General features: G+C 41.8%; 1 protein-coding gene across 1 annotated transcript in view; it reads right to left on the bottom strand.

Annotated features, from left to right (window-relative positions):
- Nucleotides 1–593: 593 nt before the first annotated feature.
- Nucleotides 594–26,583, bottom strand: part of LOC142492476 (uncharacterized) — a 36,527-nt gene continuing 10,537 nt past the window's right edge. Inside the window, exons 3-4 of the mRNA XM_075595153.1 lie at nt 2,009–2,086; nt 594–1,645 (exon numbers count right to left, since the gene is read on the bottom strand). Of these exons, the coding sequence (XP_075451268.1) occupies nt 594–1,645; nt 2,009–2,086 (1,130 nt within the window). The remainder of the gene's footprint in view (nt 1,646–2,008; nt 2,087–26,583) is intronic.

The raw sequence follows: 26,583 nt of genomic DNA on the forward strand, positions 1-26,583 counted from the left end.
TATATATATATATATATATATATATATATATATATATATATATATATATATATACACTCACACACTCACACTCACACTCACTCAGTGTGTGTGTGTGTGTGTGTGTGTGTGTATATATATATTATTATACATTCTGAGATGTTATAGAAACGAACACACAACTGATTAAAGGACAAAATTACAATGGCCAAGCAAGGCAAAGGTAAGTAATAATTTACACATAATCCTGCTGTACACGTACAAGAAAGATGTTTGCAGTTACTTAGGTGTTTTAATAATTGCATGTGACTAATATGCATATGCAATTCTTACATCAATTAACACACCCAAATGCAATGTTTTGCTGCAAAGTCAATGGCAGCTTCTCTAAACTTAGCAACTGGCTCCTGGTGGACCATTACTGAACAGACGATTACAACATAAATATTTATAACACAATTAATTATGAGTGTTAACATTTCCAAAACTTCACGTGTACAAGAACATAGTTGAAAGTTTGGAAACAACACAGTCTTCAGCATACATACAATAGTAATTAGATAATCTGAAGTCAACAAAACAAGGCCAAACACATATTTTCTGAATTATAACATTTATTTTTTTTGTTCCTTTTGCGAGCGAGTAACAGGCCTGCTTGTTGTCTCTTGAATTTTCCTTTTTCTTTTGCCACCAACTTTAGGCACAACAGAGCCACTTTGAGTGGCCTCTGGCACTTCACGGGCAGGGCTTGTGGCCAGTGACTGTTCACCTACGGGGCTTGTGGCCAGTGACTCACCTACAGGGCTTGTGGCCAGTGACTCACCTACAGGGCTTGTGGGCAGTGATTCACCTACAGGGCTTTTGGGCAGCGATTCACCTACAGGGCTTTTGGGCAGCGATTCACCTACAGGGCTTTTGGGCAGCGACTCACCTACAGGGCTTTTGGGCAGCGATTCACCTACAGGGCTTTTGGGCAGCGACTCACCTACAGGGCTTTTGGGTAGTGACTGTTCACGGACAGGGCTTGTGCCCAGTGACACATGTGAGCAAGTTGGTAGACACTGCACAAGTGATGGTTGGTCTGTTTCATGTGTGTCTTGTTTTGTTTTTGTCGCCTCCTTTGTAGGTGTCTGCTGCTGAATTTGTACAGATGGCAGCGGTAGGATGTCATCAGGAACCTGCACAGCAATGTCTGCTACTTGACCGGTAACATTTGGGCCTGGTGAATGAATATCAGATGAATGTGGTGAAAACTGACCTGCATGAACAGATCCTGGCTGGGAGGTGTTGAATTGTGGTACATTAGTCATTCTCCAGTAATTAGCTTGTGTTTGCTGAACAACTAATGCTTCGAATGAGGTGTTGATTTTTTGCAACTGTTTAGGCACTTCAATGAAGACTCTGTGGAGATGTGCCAATTGTGATACTGTTTCTTCCTGCAGTCCAATCATCCTTTCCAGCACTGTCATCATGTCTGAATGGCGACGATTTTCTGCGTCCACTATTTTTCCCTCTGAAGCTACAATTGCATCGTATGTGGAAGTTGATGGACGATTTGGCGGTACAACAGTTTCTATTGGCACCTCTTCATGGTCACATGATTGTATTTCAGTCTCTTCTGTGGCGTCATCCTCATCATACTCATCATCCTCATCACCATGATGTTCTAAAAAGAAATGTACACATTATTAAATGGCATGTTAATGTATGCTGTGTTACTATGTAATTGTACTGTGTCCTAAGTAACACCTAACATGTTAGCATACGTTTTATAACCTCATTAAAAACTACCTTGACTTACGAATAATGTTTGGACTCAGTATGAAATATGAATGAATGAAAAGTTGCTCTAAACTCAGAAGTCCTACATGATAATTAACATCACTAACACAATACATGTTGCCTTACACTTAATTTTCACTGACACTAAGTAATCCTATTTAAAGAAGATGTGCAAAACAAATAATGCACATGACAACATAACATATAGAAGAGCACATATTATATGGCCAGCAAATGATACACTCACCTTCTAGTAGTGTTGAGCTGGCTGACCCAGGTGAAGACACTTGTTCCATCTCAGGTGACACATGTCCTCCAGGGGCAACTATATATAACAATAACATAAGTTTTACATTTACATGTGTAAATATTGAACAAACACTTATTGTATGTTCTGTATTTATGATTAACTAACAACATCAGTTCCTTAACCGAAAATGTGTGTGAAAGTGAACATAAATAGTTGTAATAACACTGTACATGCCTGTGTACTTAGAATTTTTGAGTTCCCTAACATACAACATACTATGTTTCTGCAGTAATGCGTGAGGATAAATAGATTAAATGAGTACATAAAAATCATATGTTGTGTAGTGATATCAGTATCATAATGTACATAACTATCATGAGATGACCATTCACAATGGTTATCATGAAGGTGGTCATATTGCAAAAAGTGTTGTTTTTGGTAGAGGATATGTGTGGTACATTAATCGAAGATGTGGCACACCTGAATGTGGCTGTGACTCAACAAGACAACACATGCAGTGTGTGATAATGTGTCTTTCATAGTAGTTCAACTATAGATATGAGTGAACTAATGTGTGACGTACGCTTTGATAAGTAATGAGTTGTTGGGGCATTTAGTAGCTAGAGTTAAGCTTTCAAATGAGTGTGATTAACTTCAGTTGTGCTATTCAGGTTGTAAGAAAGGTATTCCCTTCCCCAAAAAGCCTAATCAGCCACACCTTTCAATGACTTGAAACAGGCGCAAATGGTGTGAACTAAGTTGACCGTGAAATGAGGCTGTAATTAGTGTGTGTGCTGAACCCCACCCCCTCTGTTGAAGTGTATGCTGTGATGAGATATTAATTGCAGCTGCTTTAACACAATGGTAGATGAGCTAAGTAGTCATCTGCAGTGTTTAAGTTATGAAAACAATGACATAACATATGATACGTGTGCCTCATTATGCTGTCTGTATATGACATAAAGCAAAAATGGACCTTTTCATAAGCAACTATAGATGTGTTAGTGCCAGTGATGTTTGTAGGCCGTTACATGCAATTTCTTTGATGCATGCTTAAAATAGGCAGTAATGTCATGTTTGTCGGAGTAAAATCAATAAAATACACAATAATATGATACATATTTCTGTTCTGTACCTGTAGCTACTAATAATTTCTCATGAACATGTGTTACACATGTGTACTACCCTGTTGTTCCCCATCTTCGCCCACCATCAATTGCTTCCACTGCAGCTATGCATTTTGGGAATTCACATGTAAATGAGCACGCAATGGCACGTGCTATATTAGTTACTGCTTTTAGTAGGACTACTACATATATGTCTATTTTGAGATATATATATACAGAATCAGACATATACATATATAGATGCAGGTATGCTTATATTGTGAAGACAGTATAAAAAGCAGTGTAAATATGCAAAATAACTGTAAGCAACGACACGCCTAGTACAGTAATATTTATCACCTGCTGGAAATTGTGACGGATAAATTCCAATGTCACGGTCACCAGCCAAGCCTTCCACGACGACGGTAAGTAATTTTGGCCGAAGCAGCTCCTCCAATGGAGTCAATATGAGACGTTGTGGTGTGGGCCCACCTCCAGTGCCAGTAGCATGCACGCGTTGGTCTTGTATTTTCTTTTTCAATTTGGACCTAATATCATCAAATCTTTTCCGACAATGATACTTGTCCCTGACACTATTCCCACAGGCATTGACACCAATGACTATTGTGTCCCACATTTCTTTTTTGCTTGCTGCACTTGTCCGCCCTTGAAAAACATATAAAAGATATGAGGTAAATTAATAATAATATAAGCACCAGTTTCCTACACTGCTAGCTGTTCCAAGAGATAGCAAACATGCTGTTTTATGTGTAATATGTGCAGCACATGAGCATTCACTACTAAACCTATACATGTAAGCAAGGTTGCATTCATATTGTATGCAGTTCTGGCAAATTGACCGCCTGTGTTTATTTGTCCTTGTAAGGCATGATAAAAAGCTGTGTTTCCACACTAATGAACATAGAAAGATATTGTGTACCCATATTTGCATATGAACAAAACTCAGATGACCTAGGATCACATGTATTTGAATAATAAATGTAAAGTTACACTTACCTACTAAATGTCCATAGAGACTGTCATAGTGCTCCAGAATGCCAGTGACAAGAGCCCTATTTTCCTGGTCATTGAAGCGAGGATTACGTGGCTTCTCCACACGTTTTTTCCGAGCAGGTTTAGGGTCAGAGCTTGGCTGGTGCTGACTGGACTCTCCTTCTTCCAATGGAAGAGCCTCCAAAAGCTGGCCACCAGCAAGCACGCCACCACCAGACACCCCATCAGCAACTGCGCCACCAGCAGCACTCCCAGCACCAGCACTCCCACTCCTAGCACCAGCACTCACACTCCTAGCACCAGCACTCACACTCCTAGCACCAGCACTCACACTCCTAGCACCAGCACTCCCAGCACCAGCACTCCCACTCACAGCAACAGCACTCCCACTCCCAGCACCAGCACTCCCACTCACAGCAACAGCACTCCCACTCCCAACAACAGCACTCCCACTCCCAACAACAGCACTCCCACTCCCAGCAACACCACTCGCAGCACCAGCACTCCCACTCCCAACAACAGCACTCCCACTCCCAGCAACACCACTCGGTGCACCAGCAACATCACTCCCCTGAACAGAACGTTCACTCCGACGCGTACTCGCACGAGTAGCACTCCCACTCCCACCAGCATCACTCTTCCCACGCTTTGCGGGCATACTTCCAGCACTCACAAAAAACAGACAAGAAATGTACAGGCAATCACACGACCCACTTCCACATATAAAACAAGACAAAGATGTAAACAAAACAACAAAGGACAAAGCTCACCCAATACACAACAAGTCTCTCAGTCAATATGCAAATCTTCAATCGTCCAGCTCTGTGCGTCTCTCTCTCTCTCTCACTCCCAACAACACAGAGAATGATTAGCAGTACACGTTGCCTTTAAATATGGCGCGCAATCAAAAACATGCTTGTTTCGCCTGATTCAGCAAGATTTGTGATTGTGCAACCTAACAGCACCCCGCCACGCACGCCGATACACCTGTGTGTGATCGGCTCATCATCGTGAGAGTGGGCGGATTTGTTTTCTGGTTGATTTTGAATGTATTCGGCACTTACTGCATACGGAGAGGGAAAAACGCCAATAACATGACTAATCGATAAGCTTGCCGATTTCACATAATCGTCGCTTACTGCATGAGGCCCACAGTACCAAAGACCAATATGGAAAAACACAAAAAGGTCCAACCCACAAGAAACAGGAATGGTACTGTACAACCTTAGAACTCGTTGCATTCAGTCTGGTGGGTAACGTATCTGCCCAGCAGTGATTATGATGATCCATAGCTACAGCCCAGGGCCTATGCCTGTTAATAAACCATGAAACCACCTTCTTTAAATATTTATCAATAAAAAAATTAGAATTAGGTTTAGACTAACCTTAAAACTTGCCTCACAAATCAAGCATCCCAATAGCCTGCACTCATGGCTATTCTCTCACACTCAGTCACTCCTACTGTACCACCCATTGTGACCATGCACTGCCATGTACAGCACTTAGTCCCTCACCTGCTGTCTCTGTAAGTTCCCCATCAAACCTCTTAGATTGTAAGCTCTTCGGGGCAGGGATTTCCTTTCCTATTGTCTGATTTTGCAGCACTTATTGTATTATTATAATTCACTGTACTGTATTCTTTGTGAAGCACTGAGTACACTTTTGGCGCTATATAAATTAAGACATACAATACAATACACTATTGCTAAAAGTTTTGTATTTTTGACGACTTTATTGTTGACAGTTTCCCACATCACTATTACAAATGAAATCTTTCATACAATATGAAATCTAAAGACTTATTTTGTAATGTATGTTCTAATTTTAATGTATGTATATCTTTATATACAGTAGTGCCCACAGCTGTATTTAGTGCTTTAAAATAGACAATACGATACAGGGAATTATAATACAATTAGTGCAACAAACACAATCACACAATAGGAAAGGAAATCCCTGCCCTGTAGAGCTTACAATCTAAATTGCACGATGGGAGGTTTATAGAGGTAGCAGGTGAGGGAATAAGTGCAGTAGATGGCAGTGTTTGGCCACCATGGTTGCTAGGAGCGACTGAGTATGGGACAGTAGCTATGAGTCTAGGCTATTCAAATGCTTCATTTAAGAAGTGAGTTTTAAGGTTTGTCTTAACGGTGGGGAAATAAGGTGCTGGCGTATATTGAGTGTGAGGGAGTTCCACAGGTAAGGGGAAGTGAGGAGAAAATGTTTAAGATGAGAATGAGTAGTAGGCGTAAAAGGGGTAGAAAGGAGACAGTTATGGGTAGAAGGCAGGCGGAGGGCAGGGGCATAGTGAGAGATCAAAGCTGATCTGTACAGTAAGGAGGAGCAGATGAGTGGAGAGCCTTGAAGGGAAGAAGAAGAACTTGATGGGAAGTCAGGAAAGGAATTTAAGGAGGAGATGAGCAGAGACTGTTTTGGAAAAAGTGACATTATTCTAGTAGCATTTTGGATAGATTGCAAAAGAGAAAGTTGAGAGGCAGGGATACCTGTTTGCAGTATTTTATCATAATCCAGGCGGGAGAGGATATGGGCATCCATTAGAGTTTTAGCTGTAGCTTGACAGAGGAAAGGACAGATCTTAGCAATATTGCAGAGAAAGTATGCAACACATTTTAGTCATGCCATGAATGTGAATGGAAAAGGAGTCACATGTCACTCCTAGATGACGTGCTTTGGCAGCGGGACACATGGTTGAACCATTTAAAGTGATGAAAAAATAGGATATTTCTCGTACTTTCCCCACAAAATTCGTTTGCAGTGTAAAATCCACAAATGGATTTGATCATTTTTAATCTGTGCGGATTCATCAAGAAATGCTATTGGATACAATGCATTGACAGATCTGTCGAATTCAATAAACGGCTACTTAAGAATCTGCCAATAGATGGCTGAATCCTTCGATTGGTTTCTACAAATCTGTCAATGGATTGTGGAATCTGCAAAGTGTAGTGATAGTAATAATAAAAAATTCGTAAAACACGAATCACCCTTTTTGTGATTGATCCGCTGAAATCCGTGGACCACATGAACTGGCTGATCCGTGAAGAATGGTGTGATATTAACTAGACAAAAGAAAGCCAAACCTGAAACTTATAAAGAGATACTGCTGCGGCCAAGTTTATTCGAGCATTTGCCCGTTCTTGGCCGCAGCAGTAGCCTGGCGCGCGCCCGAGGGTGACGGGCGCGCGCCGAAGCAGCGGAAGAGCGCCCTCCGATCGGGGCGCTCTCCCTACCGCTGCCGGGTCCGCCGGGTCCCCCGGAACCCCCTGCCGCCGTCCCGCAATCGCGGGACACAAGGGCTCCCTCGGGGAGCCCTGGACGCGCGTGCAGGGGGCGCAGGCTCCCGAAGACGCGTGACCGCGCGTCTATGACGCGTGACCGCGCGTCTATGACGCGCGGCACGCCGAGGGGCGGCCACTAGCAAGCCGGGAAATCTCCCGGCTTGCGGTACCGGCCACACTTTAATAAAGTGTGTCGGTAGTGTATAGTATGAGATCTCTTCACATATTTTGAAATACAAATATATCTTGCACACTATTTTTACATGTATATCTAAAACCAGAGAGACGCCATATTGTCTCTTTATAATTATCTGGTACATATGAAGTTAAAAAGGGAAAATGGTTTTATTAAAAGAAATATATTATGCCAAAATGTATGACCATTAAGAGATAAAATTCTGGGATGAAGTTCAAGGATATCAGAAGAAAGAGATAATTGGAAAAACAGAATATTGCCAGGTATCAAGAAAGGTTAAACAGGTTAAGAAATAATGAGGATGAGACACAGTAGGAATGTATGACACAATTTGATGAGGAACACCTGGAAAAGTAACACTTTTGGGAAAAACAAGTACTTATTTGGCTTTATCGGAAATCCGATAATAGGGTATAAAGATGTGGATTTGTGGGAGGAGACTTCAGAATTATTAAGAGTTGTCAGAATTATCAGACTCGTGTTAGGATTTACAACGGCCTATAATTGAATAATTCTCCATCCATAACCTGTGCTAAGGATGCCTGTATAATTTGACGCTGTGATGCTGTGCTCTGAACTTGTCTCTGAATAAATCTGGGAGAGAATTCGCTCTGTGTTCTTATTGACTAAGGTTGCTACACCTTAGATACCAGAACCTCTACAAAGAAGGATCTTCAATCCGCTGTACAGTAGATCCAAATGTACCCATCTCTTCTATCCACAACCATACAGCCAGGAGGCATTCAGAGACTTGGGGATAGTGCAACAAAAATATATGCAGCGCAAGCTAGGATAACACCTTAATCAATCAAATGTGAATTGAACACATACTTTAAAATTGAGTGAAAAAAGTGAAAAATCAAGTAAAAAAAATCACCTTACAGGAGAGCTACAGCTGGTTCAGATGATGTTTCCCAACATCACATAGAATAGATAATACAGGACTTATCCAGCGCAAGGGACTCTCAGTGGTATATGAAAACAAGAGAACAAAGCATACAATAGTGCAGACGTGCTAAAAGCAAAGATTCCAAATAAATCAGACTTCCAAATGCCTACTCACATAGGGTAGGTCTAAGGCCTCTGCCAGGCTCCCTACTGGCGTGCTGAGGTGAGCTGAGGCGCGCTGAGGCGCGCTGAGGCACGCTGAGGCGCGCTGAGGCGCGCTGAGGCGCAGGGAAAGCGGTTGCTTTCCCTGGCCTTGCGGTTGCTTACCGCACGTGCTGTCAGCGGGCCATCAGGGGGCGGGCCGGGGGCGGGCACGTCACTGGCCAGGGCCTAGCCAGTGACGTCACGGAGCTGGTTCGCCTTCATTGGGCGAACCGCTCACGTGACCGGCCTGTCGCGCCGGCAAGCGGGGGAGTTTTAAATTCCCTAAGACCTGCGCTTGCGGAAGCGCAGGTGAGCCCCTACTAAAGCCGCTCTAATTGCGGCTGTATGGGCTCAGTGCTGTGCGGGAGCGCGCGTCAGCACGCTTCCGCCAGAAAGCGCTAAACATGGCCGAGGCCTTATCAAGCATGTCTCAGATAAATCTGAGCAAAAGCTAGAGGTGGTGGTAGAATTAGGCTGGACTTCCCAATGATATGAAAGAGAAGAAAGAGATGTGCATGGTGCAGATCAATTTTATAGTTAAAATAACAGGAGCAGTGAGCTCCAAACAACTCACATGCTCCCAGAGAAAGTAAAGCAGTTTGACCACTCTGATCAGTCCCTCAGGCAGAAAGATGTTAAATCTGTTTTGGAGAATATATTTATTGAAAGAAAATATCCAGTATCAGAGATTCATGAAGCCAGAAGCAAAGCAAGAGACTTAGATAGAAATACCATTTTGAATTCAAGCAAAATCATCACTGAACCACATTTAAACTTTATTCCATTTATCACACAATACAATAGTGAACATGCAAAAATTAATAAGATAATGAATAAACATTGGCATGTTCTAAAAAATGATTCAATTTTAAAAGATTATCTACAAGATAAAGCTCAGATTATGTACACCAAAGCGCATTATTTGGAAGATAAAGTCGCTCCTAGCTTCCTACTGTACCTGCTATTAACACCAATGCAAAGTGGCTGAGTGGCAAACTAAAAGGCTTTTTAAAATGCGCTTGGTTCAAAGCGTGCAAATTTGGCCATGATAAAAAAGACTGTTTTCAATCAAAGTTAACAAAAGAGTCTTTCAAAATCAAAACATGTATTACAGTAACTATAAAAGCACTTTGGTTCTGAATCTATTAATATGTCCCTGTGGACTACAATATTTTTCTATTTGTTCATTTGAGTGCCAGTCAAATGATTCTGTGGTGTGTGTGTGTGTATATATATACAGTGGTTGACAAATCACCAAAAAATCTACTCGCCACACAAAAAAATCTACTCGCCACCTAGTACCAAACGTGTGCTGCTTGGGCCAATATTTACTCGCCCGGGGGTTAAATCCACTCGCCCGGGGCGAGCAAATGTATAGGTTTGTCGAACACTGTTAATATATATATACCACTAATTTGTTTACTTACGGGTTTTAGGATATGCTAACACTTCTCTGCTTTCTTTTAGATATTATATGCATTATCCTCATCCGTTTACCATGTTTTACTGTTTTATATGTTGTTAGTATACCCTGTTTGGGCTGTCAGTACTTTTTTCACCTTAGCTTAATTGATATTCGCCGCCCCTACTGCCATGATTTAATCTAGGGGGACCATTTATATGAGACTGTGCACACTTGGAAATAGGTACACCCCTGAGGAAGCTAACACCTGGATCGAGTGAAACGCATAAGGGGGTCCTTTACCTGCCTGCTGTTGAGTGATTGCTGTTTGTTGCGGGTCCCCTGCTGCTGCTGCTGAGCCACTGAGATCTCTCTGTTTTGTGCTTCTGCCTGGGCATGTCTTGTGTGTAGAACACGGAAGTGCCATGGAGCCGGATAGACAGAAAAAACCGCTTGACATCTTCCTGCCTGAAGGACTGATCGGGACTGATCGGAGCACCACAACTACAGGACCCAGTGTGGTCTAACTGCTTTACTTTCTCTGGGAGCATGCGAGTGGTTGTTTGGAGCTCACTGCTCATGTTATTTAAACTATAAAATTGATCTACACCATGCACATCGCTTTCTTCTCTTTTATATCATTGGGAAGTCCAGCCAAATCCTACCACCACATCCAGCCTTTGATCAGATTTATCTGAGACTTGCTTGATTTGACCTACCCTATGTGAATAAGCATTTGAAAGTCGGATTTATTTGGAAATCTTTGTTTTTAGCACATCTGCATTATTGTATGCTTTATTCTCTTGCTTTCATATACCACTGAGAGTCCATTGCGCTGGATAAGCCCTGTATTATCTATTCATAGATTTTGAAATGGATTACAAGTGGGAGGGTAGGCATACTAACATTCAGATAAAGACAGTGTCATTGGCTAATTAGCCTCTCAAAATATCACAGACTTTAGATATAATTACATTTCAATGTAGCATAATATATTGTTTTGTGACACATTTTATTTAACTTGGTTAGATCTTATTTATTTTCTAAATTATCTAGTCACCTGGACTATTGAATTGCAGTAGCTTACTTTTTTATCAAGATTTTCTGCTGTGTAGCTCATATTTTGAGACAGAAAATAACTTTTAGATAGACATCTTAAGCCGCAGATTACTGTGAATGATATCAACACGGCCATTAAAGAACACATTTCTTGTGGGAATAAAGCAATTTGCAAAGATGTAACAATCAATATATAGTACTGAATTGCATGTTGTAAGATGAGTTTCACTCTACACTTAAAGATCGAGTTTAATCAACAAGAGCAATGCTGTATCAAGACAAAGATCTGAAATGTAGATTCCATGCGTGCATGGATTTATTTGTGCTGTATGATCCAGAAAGTGACACGTCAACACAAGTACCAATATTTACTAAGCAGTGTTATTCCATAAAACACCTTCAGCTGCCAGAAGACTCATTACAAACCATTAAAGGGAATTGGCTATAAGTTGTTTTCTGGTACCAAAAGGTGTCTTGTGGGATACCACCACTTAGTAAATATTGACCAAAATGTTTAAACACAGAACTGTGTTTGTATAGAAACATAGAATTTGATGCAGATAAGAACCACGTGACCCACCTAGTCCAAAACATCAGACCCCTTATTATACTTGGCTTCTTTTATATTTAAGGTTGTCTTATGATTATATCAAGCATTTTTTTATTCCCTTACTGTATTAGCCTCTACCACATCGGTTGGGAACCTATTCCATGAATCCACCACCCTTTCCATGAAAAGTATTCCCTTACTGCTAAATGTCCTTTTACGTCTTTTTCATAATTACTCCAGCATAATATACCTCAGTAATTCTGGTTCACCCCATAAAAAATAAACATTTATTTTGAAGATAATTACTTATAGTACATAAAAATAGTACAAAATGGCGGTAGACAGTCCAAAATGGTTAGCATATTGTCATTAATGATGGCATATCTGTTCTGAGTGCATCTTAATATCATGATAAAAACTTTGATTAAAAAAATCTTTCCTCCATTTTGGTTTTAACCCATCTCTTTCTCTTCATGATGGAATCCTATGTCCTCCACATCCTGGTGGAATCAATCATCCTGTACCTCTCGCCTGTCTCCTCCTCTCCTGGTCTCTCAGCCTAGTCTTAACACATGTCTCTTGACTAAACTGCTGTATATTTATCCAGACAAAACTACCCAGTCAGCCATCATAACTTTTAGTATTATGTCCTAAAATTATATTTACATCCAGTATGTTGTTCCAATGATGTCACAATATCTTCTAGTGAACATATAAGGAACACAAGCTTCTTGTCAGAAATGATTACCTCAACATATCAGTTGTCAATGGCAACTGTCGGTCTAATGCTAGGACCTACAGTTGTCAATAATCACTCAGTATCAACCTAAACAGGGAAGTTCATGCAACATAAAAACATAGTATAACCTTTATGTCTATTCTGGTTGTTAGAATAGGTTAACCACACCTCTTTTACTTAAAATACTTCACATGTAACTGAATCTAGGAAGATGTGACATTATACGTTATAGAAAAAAACCTTCCGAGCTCATTCCAATTTTTCAAATAAATTAAATATATCTCCTTATGTTTGTAAGACATATTTTCAACAATTGGCCTGTAATCACCATTCATATGCTTACATTTTAGAAGAAAAGACAATTTCTTACACTTACATTTCCCCTGAGGCTGCAACCATCCAGATTCAGGGCATGACCTCTTCTTATTGCAACATTTCTCTTATTCTGAAATATGCTTCACTCCTATACTTACTGTTGAAACAATTTATGAATGTGAACATTTCTATCATAATCCCTGTTTCCTCTGTCTACAGCAAACTGTACATATCAAGTTTCTTCTGTCCTTCCTGATAAGTTTTATGGTGTAGAGCACACACCATTTTAGTAGCTCTTCTTTGAACAATCTTCAATTTATTTAGGCCCTTGTGGATCTATTGTCTCCAGAACTGAACATAGGGGGTAGAGCCTCAGAGGTTCGTCGCTTTTGCAGTATTAACGTGATTTTCCCAAAATTGTGAATAGACGTTATTTTTCGTCATATTAACAGGTATATTCTAAGCTAATGAAATGCAAAAATAATGTCTGTTTCTCATAGTAGCAGTGCTATTATCAGGGATTTTCCTATCTCAGAGAAGTGTTCTCTATACATAGCACATGCGCATTAGTAAAACGTCATCAGTGCACGCCATTTTGTGATGCGCTGTGTATTAGTGTGACCTATCAGGATGCCCATGAGCATGTTTTAAATTCAAATAAATACATATAACAAAAAATTCAGCCATTTCAAAACTGCTAAATAGTAGAGATTGCTGAGCAGGCGTCTACCTCTGGCACTGTTCTTGCTGCTGTTTCTGGGAGGATCCACAGTCATACATTTACAAACGAGCAGCTGGAAATATTAATTAATCGAGTGGGATAACAATTACAAATTATTAGGGGCTCTTTGCTCCAGAATCAGCACTGCTGAGAAGCAGAATATTTGCGGGACATATTGGAGCACCTCAATGCCCTGGGGAATGCTGTCTGCCCAATTGACATGCTGAAGACGCACAGGGTGGACAGCATTTCTCATACAGTATGTAGAATCATTTTTTATTCAGTCTCCCAACTCAAGATAATGCTGAAGGTGTTAAGGGGAAGATCTGGACCCTTGGAAAGGAATTGCTGTTAATTCTTCATGAGTCACTTCCCAGACTCTGGGAGAGAGAGATCTTTTATATTTTTATATGCCCTCCCCTGCAGAGTCATCAGTCCTTGCCCCTTAGAGCATCATGGAAATTGTTATTTTTCCTAGGCATATTAGAAGAGTGAAATCACATACTTTCTATACCCTAGGCGATTTTACACTATTAAAAAGTTTTATGACCATATTTACAAAGGGGTGGTCTTCCATATGGCCTATTAATTGTCTTCCATCACTGAAGAAGCACTGATTAGTAAATATTGCCCTACATTTTTAATTTATAGTGAATGACTTGTACAGTATGTGAGACACTTTTTACAATTCAGTTTTGAGAAAATGTAACAGTTGTTTTATAAATAATCTCTTATTGAAGTAGACAAAGCCAAAACAGGGTTTTCATAAACCCATGTACAATATGCATCGTTTTACATGTTACCCTTGAATCAGCAATCCTCCCTTACTAATCTCCACTTTTTTTTCAGGATTGAACTGGTGTGTCTTCCGGGGCTCAACTGTTGTATTTTCAGCTCCAGAGACCACCCGGTCCTTGAGATACTGTACTTACCGGTGAAGTTAGCAGCATTACTCCCTGTTTTAAAGGGATTGACATGGTTAACAATTTCAAAGGATGACATAATTGTTCAGAATATGGAAACATTTTAGAACAATCAAATTCATAGAAAGACATTATAAGGAACAGTAGGTAAGCATGTTGCTTAGAAAGAGAAGTGTTAGAACAACAAGAAGTTTTTATCTGAAGTTTAAGGGTAGTAGATTCGTGGGAAATGTGAGAAAATACTACATTATTGAAAAGGGAGTGGCTTCAATAGATAGCTTCCCAACAGAGGTTGTAAAGGGTAATACAGTAAAGGAATTCACAAGGCTAGGGATAGACATGACAATCCTAAATATGAAATAAAACTAAGGATCCAATATGTTCAGCGGTTTTGCAACAGATAGAAAAATGGAACAGTGGTTCTTTTCAGTCATCAAATTCTATGCTTCTATGTTCTCGATCTTATGGAAAACCTAGCTGCTTCTGCAACAGCTCCAAAAATGTCACATACTGTACTACTAAACAGAACTTCTAAATAGAACTAACTAACATGTTTAGTTCCCAATATATGGAGAAGAGAAAATAGAGTCCCACTTCAAAAAGGCAGAATAAGGGAGGAAGCAGATAGATATTTTTGTCTTAATGTCTTATAAACACAGTCTACTGGTACAAAGGTTTAGAATCCTATCTGAAGGAGGGATGTGCAAACATACACACAAGGAGACAGGGTTGGGGAAATTAAAACATAGCTTTACTCAGCCTGTCCCTTTAACAAGGCAAAGCATAGAAATAGAAACAAAAGAAACAAACACTTATCCCTGTGCAAGGGCTAACTCACTTCCCAGTTCCTCTCTACAAGACCTGAAGGAAAAGCCCTTTACCAGCCTATCACCCCAAAGTCTCAAAAGGTACCTCAAAGAAGGTGGCCCTTCAGGTCAGTCTCTGGTTCAAGCTGGGTGTTTGTTGAGGGCCAGCCTTTTGGTCAGTTCCTGGGTTTGCTGCACCCTGAAAAAAAGGTCTGTTCCCCTCATCTTCCAATCAGCTCACAGTAATCCTGAGTGCTCAAGAATCTCGTTGGGTCTGTATCAGCAGGAGTTTTAAACCTGCCTGATTACCAGGTGGGAGCTGGTTAATTGTCTAGCTGCAATTAACCATCTCCCTGCTGGTTTCTCAGAATACTGAGGCTTTGTATTGCAGCCTCATTGAGACAGGGGTGCTTCCCTGTTTCACTATCAAATTTAGAATGTAATAGATCATGACATAAAAGGGGACTGGCATTAAGGGTCTCAAGTTGAGAATACCATAGATAGCTGACAGAGAAAGTGCTTGCCTTTAATCCCAGACACCCGACTACTTTCCTTTCCTGATCAGTTTTTGACATTTTAATGAAAAAATATAGAGTCCTTCTTAAGAAAAATATCCCTCTTTACCAGGACACCAATTTACTTGCCCTTTAAGTGCCACAAAAGGCAAAAATAAAATCAGCCTGAAATAATATTTCTTCATATACAGTACTGATGCAAACTTTACCTGTAATACCAAATAAACTCACTAACAATTATTTCAATATGGGTTTCCTACCATCCTGTGAAGTAGTATTTCTCTTCCACCCTACAAATCCGCCTCTAAATTCTAAACCATTCCATCCCAATAATAAAAATACGGTGGATTGGTTAGTCTTTACTCTATATAGAAGCCCCTCCATCAAATATGTTTCCCATTTCTTAATTATTAATGACACTGAATGCACACTGCAACCTTTTATAACCTGGCAAAAATACAGCCATTTATTCAAAGCCCAAGTGTAAGAAGCCTACATGCTCATGGTGGCCAGGATCCTTAAATTACTTTGCTAATTCTTTAAATGAGAAACTACATCTGCTAAACATTCAATGGGGAATTTGTGCCAGAAATTACCTGATCGGCCACTGTGGAATGCATAGAATAAGCCCCTTTGTATTTATGGAATATTAAATGCTTTAAACTCAAAATTTCAGCATTAGTATTTTAGTATAAATTCCTCTACAATGCTTATAACAGTCTGTTATAAAAACAGCAAAACATTCTGCCAATTGGTTTTGTTGTTCTTTCAATGTAAACAACATAAAAAGTGACTGAAATTCTTGCAATGTTGCTTATCTGAAAATGTTTAATTTCCTCCCTATTTCCTTCAACAATTGTTTTTCTTCCAACAATTTCAATCAATGTTATAACCATGAAGCTACATTTATTGGTCATTACACAGCAGGGCACTACAGCTGAACAAACGCAGCAAGTGTCCTATGGATCTTTATTTGCTGGACTAATTTCTAGACAACCAGCTTCCTCCTGCCTTTGGAAAATGTCTCTCCCCCTCTCTGGGGAAAACAATCTCAATGAGTGCAGGTAATTTCCTGCCTTTTAACTCCCTGTTGATACAGGAATCCAGCCTGCTTTATTAGTTGCAAGAGCAGGAAGCTCCTACAGAGGAATTTTACCTCCTGCACGCTGGGACCTACACCACGCTGGAACCTATACTAGCTACACTACTTCAGCAGATAGAGATAGTGAGATAGTGACTCTATCACAATATATATATATATATATATATATATATATATATATATATATATATATATATATATATATATATTTATTTATATATATTGTGACAGAGTCACTGACTCAGTAGGCTGGAATGGTGAATGGAGAGACGCTGCAGCCAGTACACAGAGCGTTAATCTCCTCAGAGAAAGAAAGAACAGCTGAAGATTGATTAAACAGGGGCTGAACTCATCAGTGAAACAAGTGCTTTAAAAAGCAGGAAGTTGCTCACACAAGGTGAGCTTGTTTTTCCCCAGGAGGCCAGGAGAGACTCCTCCTGGCTAGGAAGCCCTAGCTGTTGCTCTGGTCCCCCAGTCCTGCGAGGAGCTTGGCTGCTGGGACCAGCTGGGACCCCAACCCAGGATAAAGATGAAGATTGCTGCGAGCTGGACACAGCCTGCTCCCCGGAACCGTGTTCCTGTTTGCTGTTGGAGCTGCATTACAGATAAGACTTTATTATTATACTTATTGGTTATACTTTGTGTAGCATATGTTTTGGGCATAACCAGATTAGCTGGCTGCCCTGTTAGTAAGGGCTCAAGAAGTGAGTTAGTTTTCCTAACGGGAATAGGCTTTATTTTCAAGAAAGTAGTTTCTTAAAGGAACAGTGCACCCGTACTTTATTTTGGTTGTGGCTAATAAACCACTACAGTTTAAAGTTTCCCATCGTGTCTAGCATCTTACTGACCCCGCCGCGAGGCCGTCCTGCCACAGGTGGTGTCAGAAGGGGGTCAGTAGATGAAGATGTGTTGAGATACTGAACTCAAGTGGGAAAAAAAAAAGTGCGTTATTTTTTGCTGAAGCATTGAATTTACAGCTAGCAAGTGCTGAGTGTAAAGTTTGCGACCCGTCGGGTATGAAAGGATTGCTGTGTAAAGCTAATGCCTTTTGCTGAAGCGAGTGAATTTGCAGCTAGCAAGTGCTGTGTGGAAAATTTGCCCTGTCTGGTATAAAAGAAAATGAAAAGGGATTTTGGCAGAGATGTTGCGCTAAGAAGGACCCAGAAGGTTCAAAGTTTGTAAAGCACGTACAACTTACATGTGTTGTGCAAAGTCTGCCTCGTTGGGTGTGAAAAAAAACCGGGGTTTTAAAATGGCCGCCGTCAAGTGTCAGTTTTGCAATGTACATAACAATACAAAACAGTGTCCCTTCAGGCCATATGATGATTATGATGACGACGCATTTGTGGCCCTGAGAAGAGAGACGTACCCGCAGATGAAAGCTGCAAAAATGACCAGTGTCCAGAGTGCAGGACCCCATAACCTTGGAACGGTAGCAAAGGAAAAAGAGGAGCAAAGGGAAGCTGAATCCTTGATTCAGGAAAAAGAGGACTTAATTTCTGCACTCCAAACTGCCCATCGTGATTATGATGTCTTGCAGGAACAATTGAATAGGGAGCGAGAAGCTAACGCCGATTTACAGAGGTGTATACTCCCAGCTATACAAGAGTATGAGGCTTTAAAGAAAACAGAGCGTCTCTTATGGAGTAAGTTGGAGAACCTGACGACAAGTTTGGATAAGGCCAACACCGCAATTGGTACCATGGAATCAGAGAGAACAAGTCCTGACTGGAGACTATGCTATATGATGTCCCAGAGAGATGTGCAAAACTTCATCAAGACTTAGAAGTTTCTCACCAAGAAGCTTGCACGCTCAAAACAGAGCTGAAGCTCTCACGCCAGGAGGGCCACTGTATAACTACAGAGCTGGGTACTTTGAAGAAAGCCAGTGAGACGGTCCTAAGGGATATAGAGACTGTGAAAATGGAGAATATATACCTGAAGGAAGAGGTTTTAAACCTGACTGATCAGGTCAGTGATGGGACTGAGAAGCTTCACCAAGCACAGAAAGTGAAGACGCAATTGGCACAAAAAAAATTACAAGTACAAGCTGCACTGCAGAATGCAGAGAAAATGCTGGAAAAAGAATGCCTCGCCCTGGAGCAGCTGAAGGTCACGTTGAGCGCCACAAGAGCATCGCTGGAGGCAGAGCTTAGAAACCAGGTGACTCGGTGTGAGAGGGAACATGAGAAGGTCCAAAGACTGAAGCAAGAGCTGGAGAAGCAGAGAAGCAGCGCCATCCCAATGAGTCAGTATACCAAGGAGAAAGAGGCCTGGAAAACAGAAGCAGCAGCGATCCTAGCAACAAGAACTGCAGAGCTCAAAAAGATGAAGGAGGTGCTGATGCAAACCCAGAGTAAGCACCGGGAAGAGGTGAAGGCCCTGAGAGGGGACTGACAGCATCATATTGAAGAGTTGCAGATGCAGATGGCTGAGCGTGAGATGCAGCGCACCATGAGGGAGGAGGTGTCCTTCAGGTGGCCTGCCTGATATTGCACCATGAAACCGAGATGGCTGGTATCCACAAGCAGCTGGACTACACGACCAATGAGGGGGCCCGGCTACAGCTGGAGCTGGACAAGGTCCATGAGGAGCACCAGCAGCTGCAGGTCTAGAATAAAGAAACAGAGACAGATTTAAGCGTTGCTCTGAGTCTGCTAGGAGACGTAGAATCGCGACTCAATTCTAACGAAGATGAACTAGCAACCGCACTGAGTGAAAGAAGAAGAGCAGAAGGACTGCTTCAAGACGTGAGGAAGGACCTGGAGTTTGAGTGTGCTTGCCGCAAGTTGGCGGAGAAACAAAAGTGTGACCTAGGCAAGGAGCTCGAGACTCTGAAGACTGGGCGGGACGCTACGTTGGACTCTACTGCTGCCCAGCAGGAGGTTTCTCAGATGAAGCTGGAGGAAAAGCTTACAACCCCAAGACAGACGTTTGGGTCACTGAAGAAGTCCAAGAAAAAGGTGCCGGTAGAGATAAAGCAAGGGAGACGCACCAGAAAGCATGACCGTGATACCGTTGCAGTACTACAGTATACTTTCCACAAGGCACGGAAAGCAAAGGCCAAGTGGCAATGCAGTAGCACAGTAAGAATCCAATCATACTACAGTGCCCAGGGGACCCAAAGTGGATTCTTTGCCTTGAAGGTAGCCACTGTGAAGAGACAGTCGCGAATGAGATGGAAGTGTGCCCGTGATCATAAGAGGTGAAAGACCGCACAGATTGTCCAGCGACTCTCTCAACAGAGTAAGTTAAAGAGTCAAGACAGAAAGGCCCAAGCCTATGAGTCTGCTGATGGTAAAAGAGAGGTGCCATGGGGTGCACTTCGGGTTAATAAGAATCCCGACCAAGTTGAAGTACTAAAGATAAATATTGTGGAACCCAACACTGAAGGTACGCTGATGAAGAAAGGTCCAAAAGCCATCACCGCTAAAACAGAGTTGCTCTCTTCACAAGAGAAGGCCAAACAGTCACTGGCGAATGTATGCAATGAGCTGACCGAGGTCAAGGCTCTTTTACAGGGTAAAGAAAACTCTGAGCACAAGAGAATGATGCATCTTCACGATTTGCAGATCAAGGTCATAATGTGGCGTAGAGTCCTGGCAGAGAGAGCTAATAGACAGCAGGATGCTCAGGAACCTTTGCAAGAAGAGATACAACAAAAGCAGAGCATCAACCTTAAACTTGCACAACACAAGGAGATAGTGAGGTACCAGTCTTCAGGCGCAGATGGCCTGGTAATTACCCCAAAAAGAAAATGCCTAAATTGGAAGGCAAGAAAAAAAAAGTGGGGTGGGAAGGGCTGACGTCGGACATTTTCGACAAAGATGCTGGTGCACGGGAATGGTGCACGGGCCGCTCCATAGGACAATGTTTCGCTGGGGGGAGGGATATGTGACCGAGTCACTGACTCAGTAGGCTGGAATGGTGAATGGAGAGACGCTGCAGCCAGTACACAGAGCGTTAATCTCCTCAGAGAAAGAAAGCACAGCTGAAGACTGATTAAACAGGGGCTGAACTCATCAGTGAAACAAGTGCTTTAAAAAGCAGGAAGTTGCTCACACAAGGTGAGCTTGTTTTTCACCAGGAGGCTGGAGAGACTCCTCCCGGCTAGGAAGCCCTAGCTGTTGCTCTGGTCCCCCAGTCCTGCGAGGAGCTTGGCTGCTGGGACCAGCTGGGACCCCAACCCAGGATAAAAATAAAGATTGCTGCGAGCTGGACACAGCCTGCTCCCCGGAACCGTGTTCCTGTTTGCTGTTGGAGCTGCATTACAGATAAGACTTTATTATTATACTTATTGGTTATACTTTGTGTAGCATATGTTTTGGGCATAACCAGATTCGCTGGCTGCCCTGTTAGTAAGGGCTCAAGAAGTGAGTTAGTTTTCCTAACGGGAATAGGCTTTATTTTCAAGAAAGTAGTTTCTTAAAGGGACAGTGCACCCGTACTTTATTTTGGTTGTGGCTAATAAACAACTACAGTTTAAAGTTTCCCATCGTGTATAGCGTCTTACTGACCCCGCCACGAGGCGTCCTGCCACAATATATATATATATATATATATATATACAGGGCACGACAAACTGGGCCAAAACCCACTCGCCCCCCTCAAAAATTAACTCTCTCCTTCCCCACGACATTTACCTGTGGCGGGGTCCGGTTGATGGCCTTCTGCTGTCTTGTCACCTTTAAAATCATATTTTTCTCCTGCCGCACTATTCAAAATGGCTGCGTGGCGTCATATGATGTGACGCGGTGCTGCATAATGTAGGGTACCGCTGCCATGGGAATGCGGCGTCATATGATTCCGCACGGCTATTTTGAATACTGCGGCTGGAGAAAAACATGATTTAAAAAATCAAGACTGAGAAGAATGGGGGACCAAGGGGTACACAGCCGCAGGTAAGCAGTCGACAGCGGCCACAATGCAGTCGCCCTGGGGAGTCCTCAGGTGGACCGCATTTGTCGAGCCACACATATATATATAGTATGTTACCATCCAGCAGGGCAGCAGAACAGCAAAGAGCGGCAGCACTCAGAGGTAACTCAGCAAAATAATGTATTGAAACAGACACAAAAATCCGACATTTCGATCCCCAGAGGGATCTTCTTCCTGGGGGTACACTCTTTGCTGTTCTGCTGGCCTGCTGGATGGTAACGTAATATGAGCTTGAGACAAAAGGTGGCACTGAGTGCTCATTTGCATGTCATTTCCCAGAATCCCTTGCTGCAGTGGAAGCGCTGTATGCTGGGTGACAATGGGGAAAGACAGGGTTGCAGACCTGTCTAAGACATGCAAATGAACATACAGTAATATTTACAGTTGCTTTATGCTTTACTGTGGAGGGTTTTTGTCACTTTTTTTTACCCACCATAACCTTAATGACAGTGGTGATTACCTAGTCTAGTCTCAAACCTGCAAGCCATTAAGACCAGCCTCACACTGATGATACCCATCAAGGTTGAAACATGTATGTGAGTAGATCTAATGGCTTTGCATCTCATCCCAGCCTCTGTTTAAAAGCTGTGTTTAAAACAGCATGCAGTGGCTTGAGGATTGGCTTGTGTAAAATGAGCTTGAGACAAAAGGTGGCACTGAGTGCTCATTTGCATGTCATTTCCCAGAATCCCTTGCTGCAGTGGAAGTGCTGTATGCTGGGTGACAATGGGGAAAGACAGGGTTGCAGACCTGTCTAAGACATGCAAATGAACATACAGTAATATTTACAGTTGCTTTATGCTTTACTGTGGAGGGTTTTTGTCACTTTTTTTTACCCACCATAACCTTAATGACAGTGGTGATTATATATATATATATATATATATATATATATATATATATATATATATATATATATATATATATATATATATATATATATATATATTTCCAATAAAGAATATCATTTGTGAGCACATTCACATGTCTTAGACAAGTCTGCAATCCCGCCTTTCAACCATTATCACCTCGCATACAGTGCTCCCACTGCAGCAAGGGGTTCTGGGAATTGACATGCAAATGAGCACACAATGTGTCACCTTTTGCCTGGAAAATCCATTTCCATCCACATGGAGCCCATTTAAGCAAATGCATCACCATTCACACAGCTTTTAAGCACAGTATGGGACAAGCAAAGCAAGTCAAACGACTCACAGACATGTTTCAACCTTGATGGGTATCATCAGTGGGAGGTTGGTTTATACTTGCTTTGCAAATCAAGGTTGAAACATGTCTGTGAGTTGTTTGACTTGCTTTGCTAGTCCCATTTGCGATTTATGACTTAAGGCGTTAAATAGTCCCTGAATGTTAGTGATGTAAGAGTGTGTGTGTGTGTGTGTGTGTGTGTGTGTGTGTGTGTGTGTGTGTGTGTGTGTGTGTGTGTGTGTGTGTGTGTGTGTGTGTATGTGTGTGTAAATATAAATTGGTAAAGAGTCCACAGTGTATACAACGCTTTACCAAAGGTGTGTGGAGTGGGAGTGTATATCAATTGAGTGGGTAGGTGTGCTTAACAAACTTAATGCCATTGGCCTCCTCCCAACTGGAACACTACTAGAAACCATGGATGTAGAGTCACTTTACACTAACATCCCCCACAAAGACGGGATTTCAACCTGCAGATACTTTCTGGGAGTTCAGGAGCCACCCACAGAAGCAGTGACTAAATGCATCAAATTTATTCTGACCCATAACTACTTCACATTTGGAAATGACACATACCTCCAGACAACCGGGACCACTATGGGCACTCGGATGGCGCCACAGTATGCCAATCTGTTCTGCGCAAAACTGGAAAGTGACTTTCTTTCCACCTGTCACTTGAAACCCCTTACATACCTTTGCTACATCGATGACATCCTCCTGATTTGGACCTCTGGTGAACAGGACCTCCTACAGTTCCATGAGAACTTCAATTCGTTCCACCCAACCATCATCCTCAAACTCACCCTTTCCCCAAAAGTATTCTTCCTGGACACCACCATTACTATAAAGAACAACCAACTACAGACTTCTGTATAACGCAAACCTACAGACAGAGACAGCTATTTGAGGGACAACAGCTTCCACCTGACAAACACTAAGCATCCAACCATCTACAGTCAACCCATATGATACAATCAGATATGCTCAGACACAGCAGACACAGATCGGCGGATTACAACCTTGAGATCGGATTTCATAAACCGTGGATATAACCACAGAATTGTAGACCAGAAAATCTACAAAGCCACCAGAATACCAAGAAGTGATCTCCTTGAATACAGACAGAAAGAGACAAGCAACAGGACACCTTTGGTGGTCACATATAACACACACCTCAAAGCCCTATATGCAAGATCGCCAGGGAACTACAACCCATTCTCCAGGAAGATACAGTACAAGACTGCAACAGGTCTTCCCTGAAACACCCTTATTATCATACAGACAACCTCATAATCTCAAGAAAATGATGGTGAGGAGTAAAGAATTCAACAGTATAACTGAATGCGGGACAAGACCATGCCAGGACGCAAGATGCAAAACCTGTGCAATGCTCCACACAGCGGGCACAATACAAATACCACACAGGAATCTAGAGTACAAAATCAGAGGAAGGTTCACCTGTTTCTCCAGCAATGTCGTGCACCTCATCATGTGCATGAAATGCCCAGGGGGCTGCTACTACATAGGTGAGACGGGACAGGGGCTAAACAAGAGAATGAACCTGCATCGCCACAGCATCACACGCGGAACAAGAGACAGTCCTTTTGGCGAACATTTATCTGACTCTGGCCACAAGATGAATGATCTGCAGGTGGCCATACTCAAAGGTAATCTTAGAACACCGAAAGAGAGACGGTTGCATGAATACAAATTTATGCAACTGTTCGGGACACTTAGCCTAAACCGAGAACAAAGTTTTATGAGTCACTACTGACATGAGAGAACCTCTTCCCATGAGTGCTAAAGGCCTGTCTATACATACTGTGCTATATGTATGCACACACAGCTGTCCCTTACACATTGAAATACTCTATGTAATTCCAACCCTATATATCAATAGGTTCCACATAGTATCTACACACACTTTTAGTAATGCTACAGCCTCTTACATTTCCTCACCTACCCACTCAATTGATATACACACCCACTCCACACACACCTTTTGTAAAGTGCTGTATACACAGTGGGCTCTTTACCAATTTATATTTACATACATACACACACACACACTCTTACATCACTAACATTCAGGGACTACAGTTGCGGCCGCCTTTATCCTAATGCGGCCGTAGCCGCGTCGCTCTGATAACCGCGGCCAGATGCAGTATGTTTGGTTTTTTTCCGGAACAGTTTGCGATATGTTAGCGATATGTTAGCGCTCGGATTTTTAGCGCTGCCCGCAATACTGCAATACCGTCTAAAAACTCAGATGGGCGATCGCGAGCTGTTGTCTTAAAAGTCTAATAGCAATTCAATCTACAGTACAGCCGTACATTTTCTGCAAGTCTGTGTGTGCGCGCGCAGTAATTGTAAATTGGAATATTTATACAGTATTTCAAAAATATAACGTTGCGTCTTCTTCGACTATAAAATTATCACATTTCTATATGTATTATTTAGTAATCAATATTTTTACTTCTTTTCATACTGTTTTTATATTATGCGCATGCGTGTACTGTACAGTATGTCTCATTTGAACATTGTTGAAACGCATAGGCGTGTTACAGTATCACATTTCGGCTCATTAAACATTATGATGACGTTTTGAAAATATTTCTTTGAACTCATAATCCGTTATACAGCGCTCTCCCCCTTGCCCCCGCACACACACAAGGCTCAAGTATTTCAACTTCATATCTACACCTCCTGTAATGGATGGCTTTCTGGCTTAAATCTTCCCGAGCGTTGCCTTACATTCCTGCGCATGGGACCTTGTTGATTATTAATGCGCATGCATGTATAAAATCCCATTCAATTAGAAGTTCAAGTCTGAAAAAAAAAATATTGTTTTTTTTTTTCGTTTCTAAACATGGGCTTGCATAGCAATTCTGAATATTATGAGAATCAATCAGTACTGTTGCTTTTTAATTTTACACTAGTCATGCACGTTCTTTATGAGGTGGGTGGCATAGTACTGTGATTTTTATTTGGGGGTGTGGGGATCAAAACATTATGCAGAACTGTTGAAAATATGTATTTGAACTACAGGTAATCCTTCATACAGCTTTCCCACCCCCCATCCCCCCCACACACACAGGGCTGAAGGATTTCAACTTCTTATCGACACCTCTCACAAACCATTCATTTTCAAATGGTTGGCTTTGTGGCTTTAATCTTCCCGAGTCTGCTCTCACAGTTCTGCGCCTGCGTGTAATTCTCTTTGGGACCTGGGACCTTGTTGATTATTAATGCGCATGTGTGTATAACTTCCCATTCAATGAGAAGGCTCAAGGATTTCAACTTCTTATTGACACCTCTCACAAACCATGAGAATGACTCATCCATCCACCCCCCTAACCTTTTGAGGCTTTGTTTACGGTAACGCATGCGCACATGTGATAATCCCTTCCAAATATAATATGTTCATCTGATTAGCCCTTCTGGGCCCTTCAACCACTCCCCCCCACCACCATTTCACACACAAGTCTTACAACGTGAATACAAATGTTCATCCACACCTTACCGAATTTAATATGTTAATCTGAATAGTCCTTCTGGGCCCTTCAACAACCCGCCAGGGGAGGGGGGTGTT

Source organism: Ascaphus truei, chromosome 1, assembly GCF_040206685.1.
Source record: "Ascaphus truei isolate aAscTru1 chromosome 1, aAscTru1.hap1, whole genome shotgun sequence".
Taxonomy (NCBI): domain Eukaryota; kingdom Metazoa; phylum Chordata; class Amphibia; order Anura; family Ascaphidae; genus Ascaphus; species Ascaphus truei.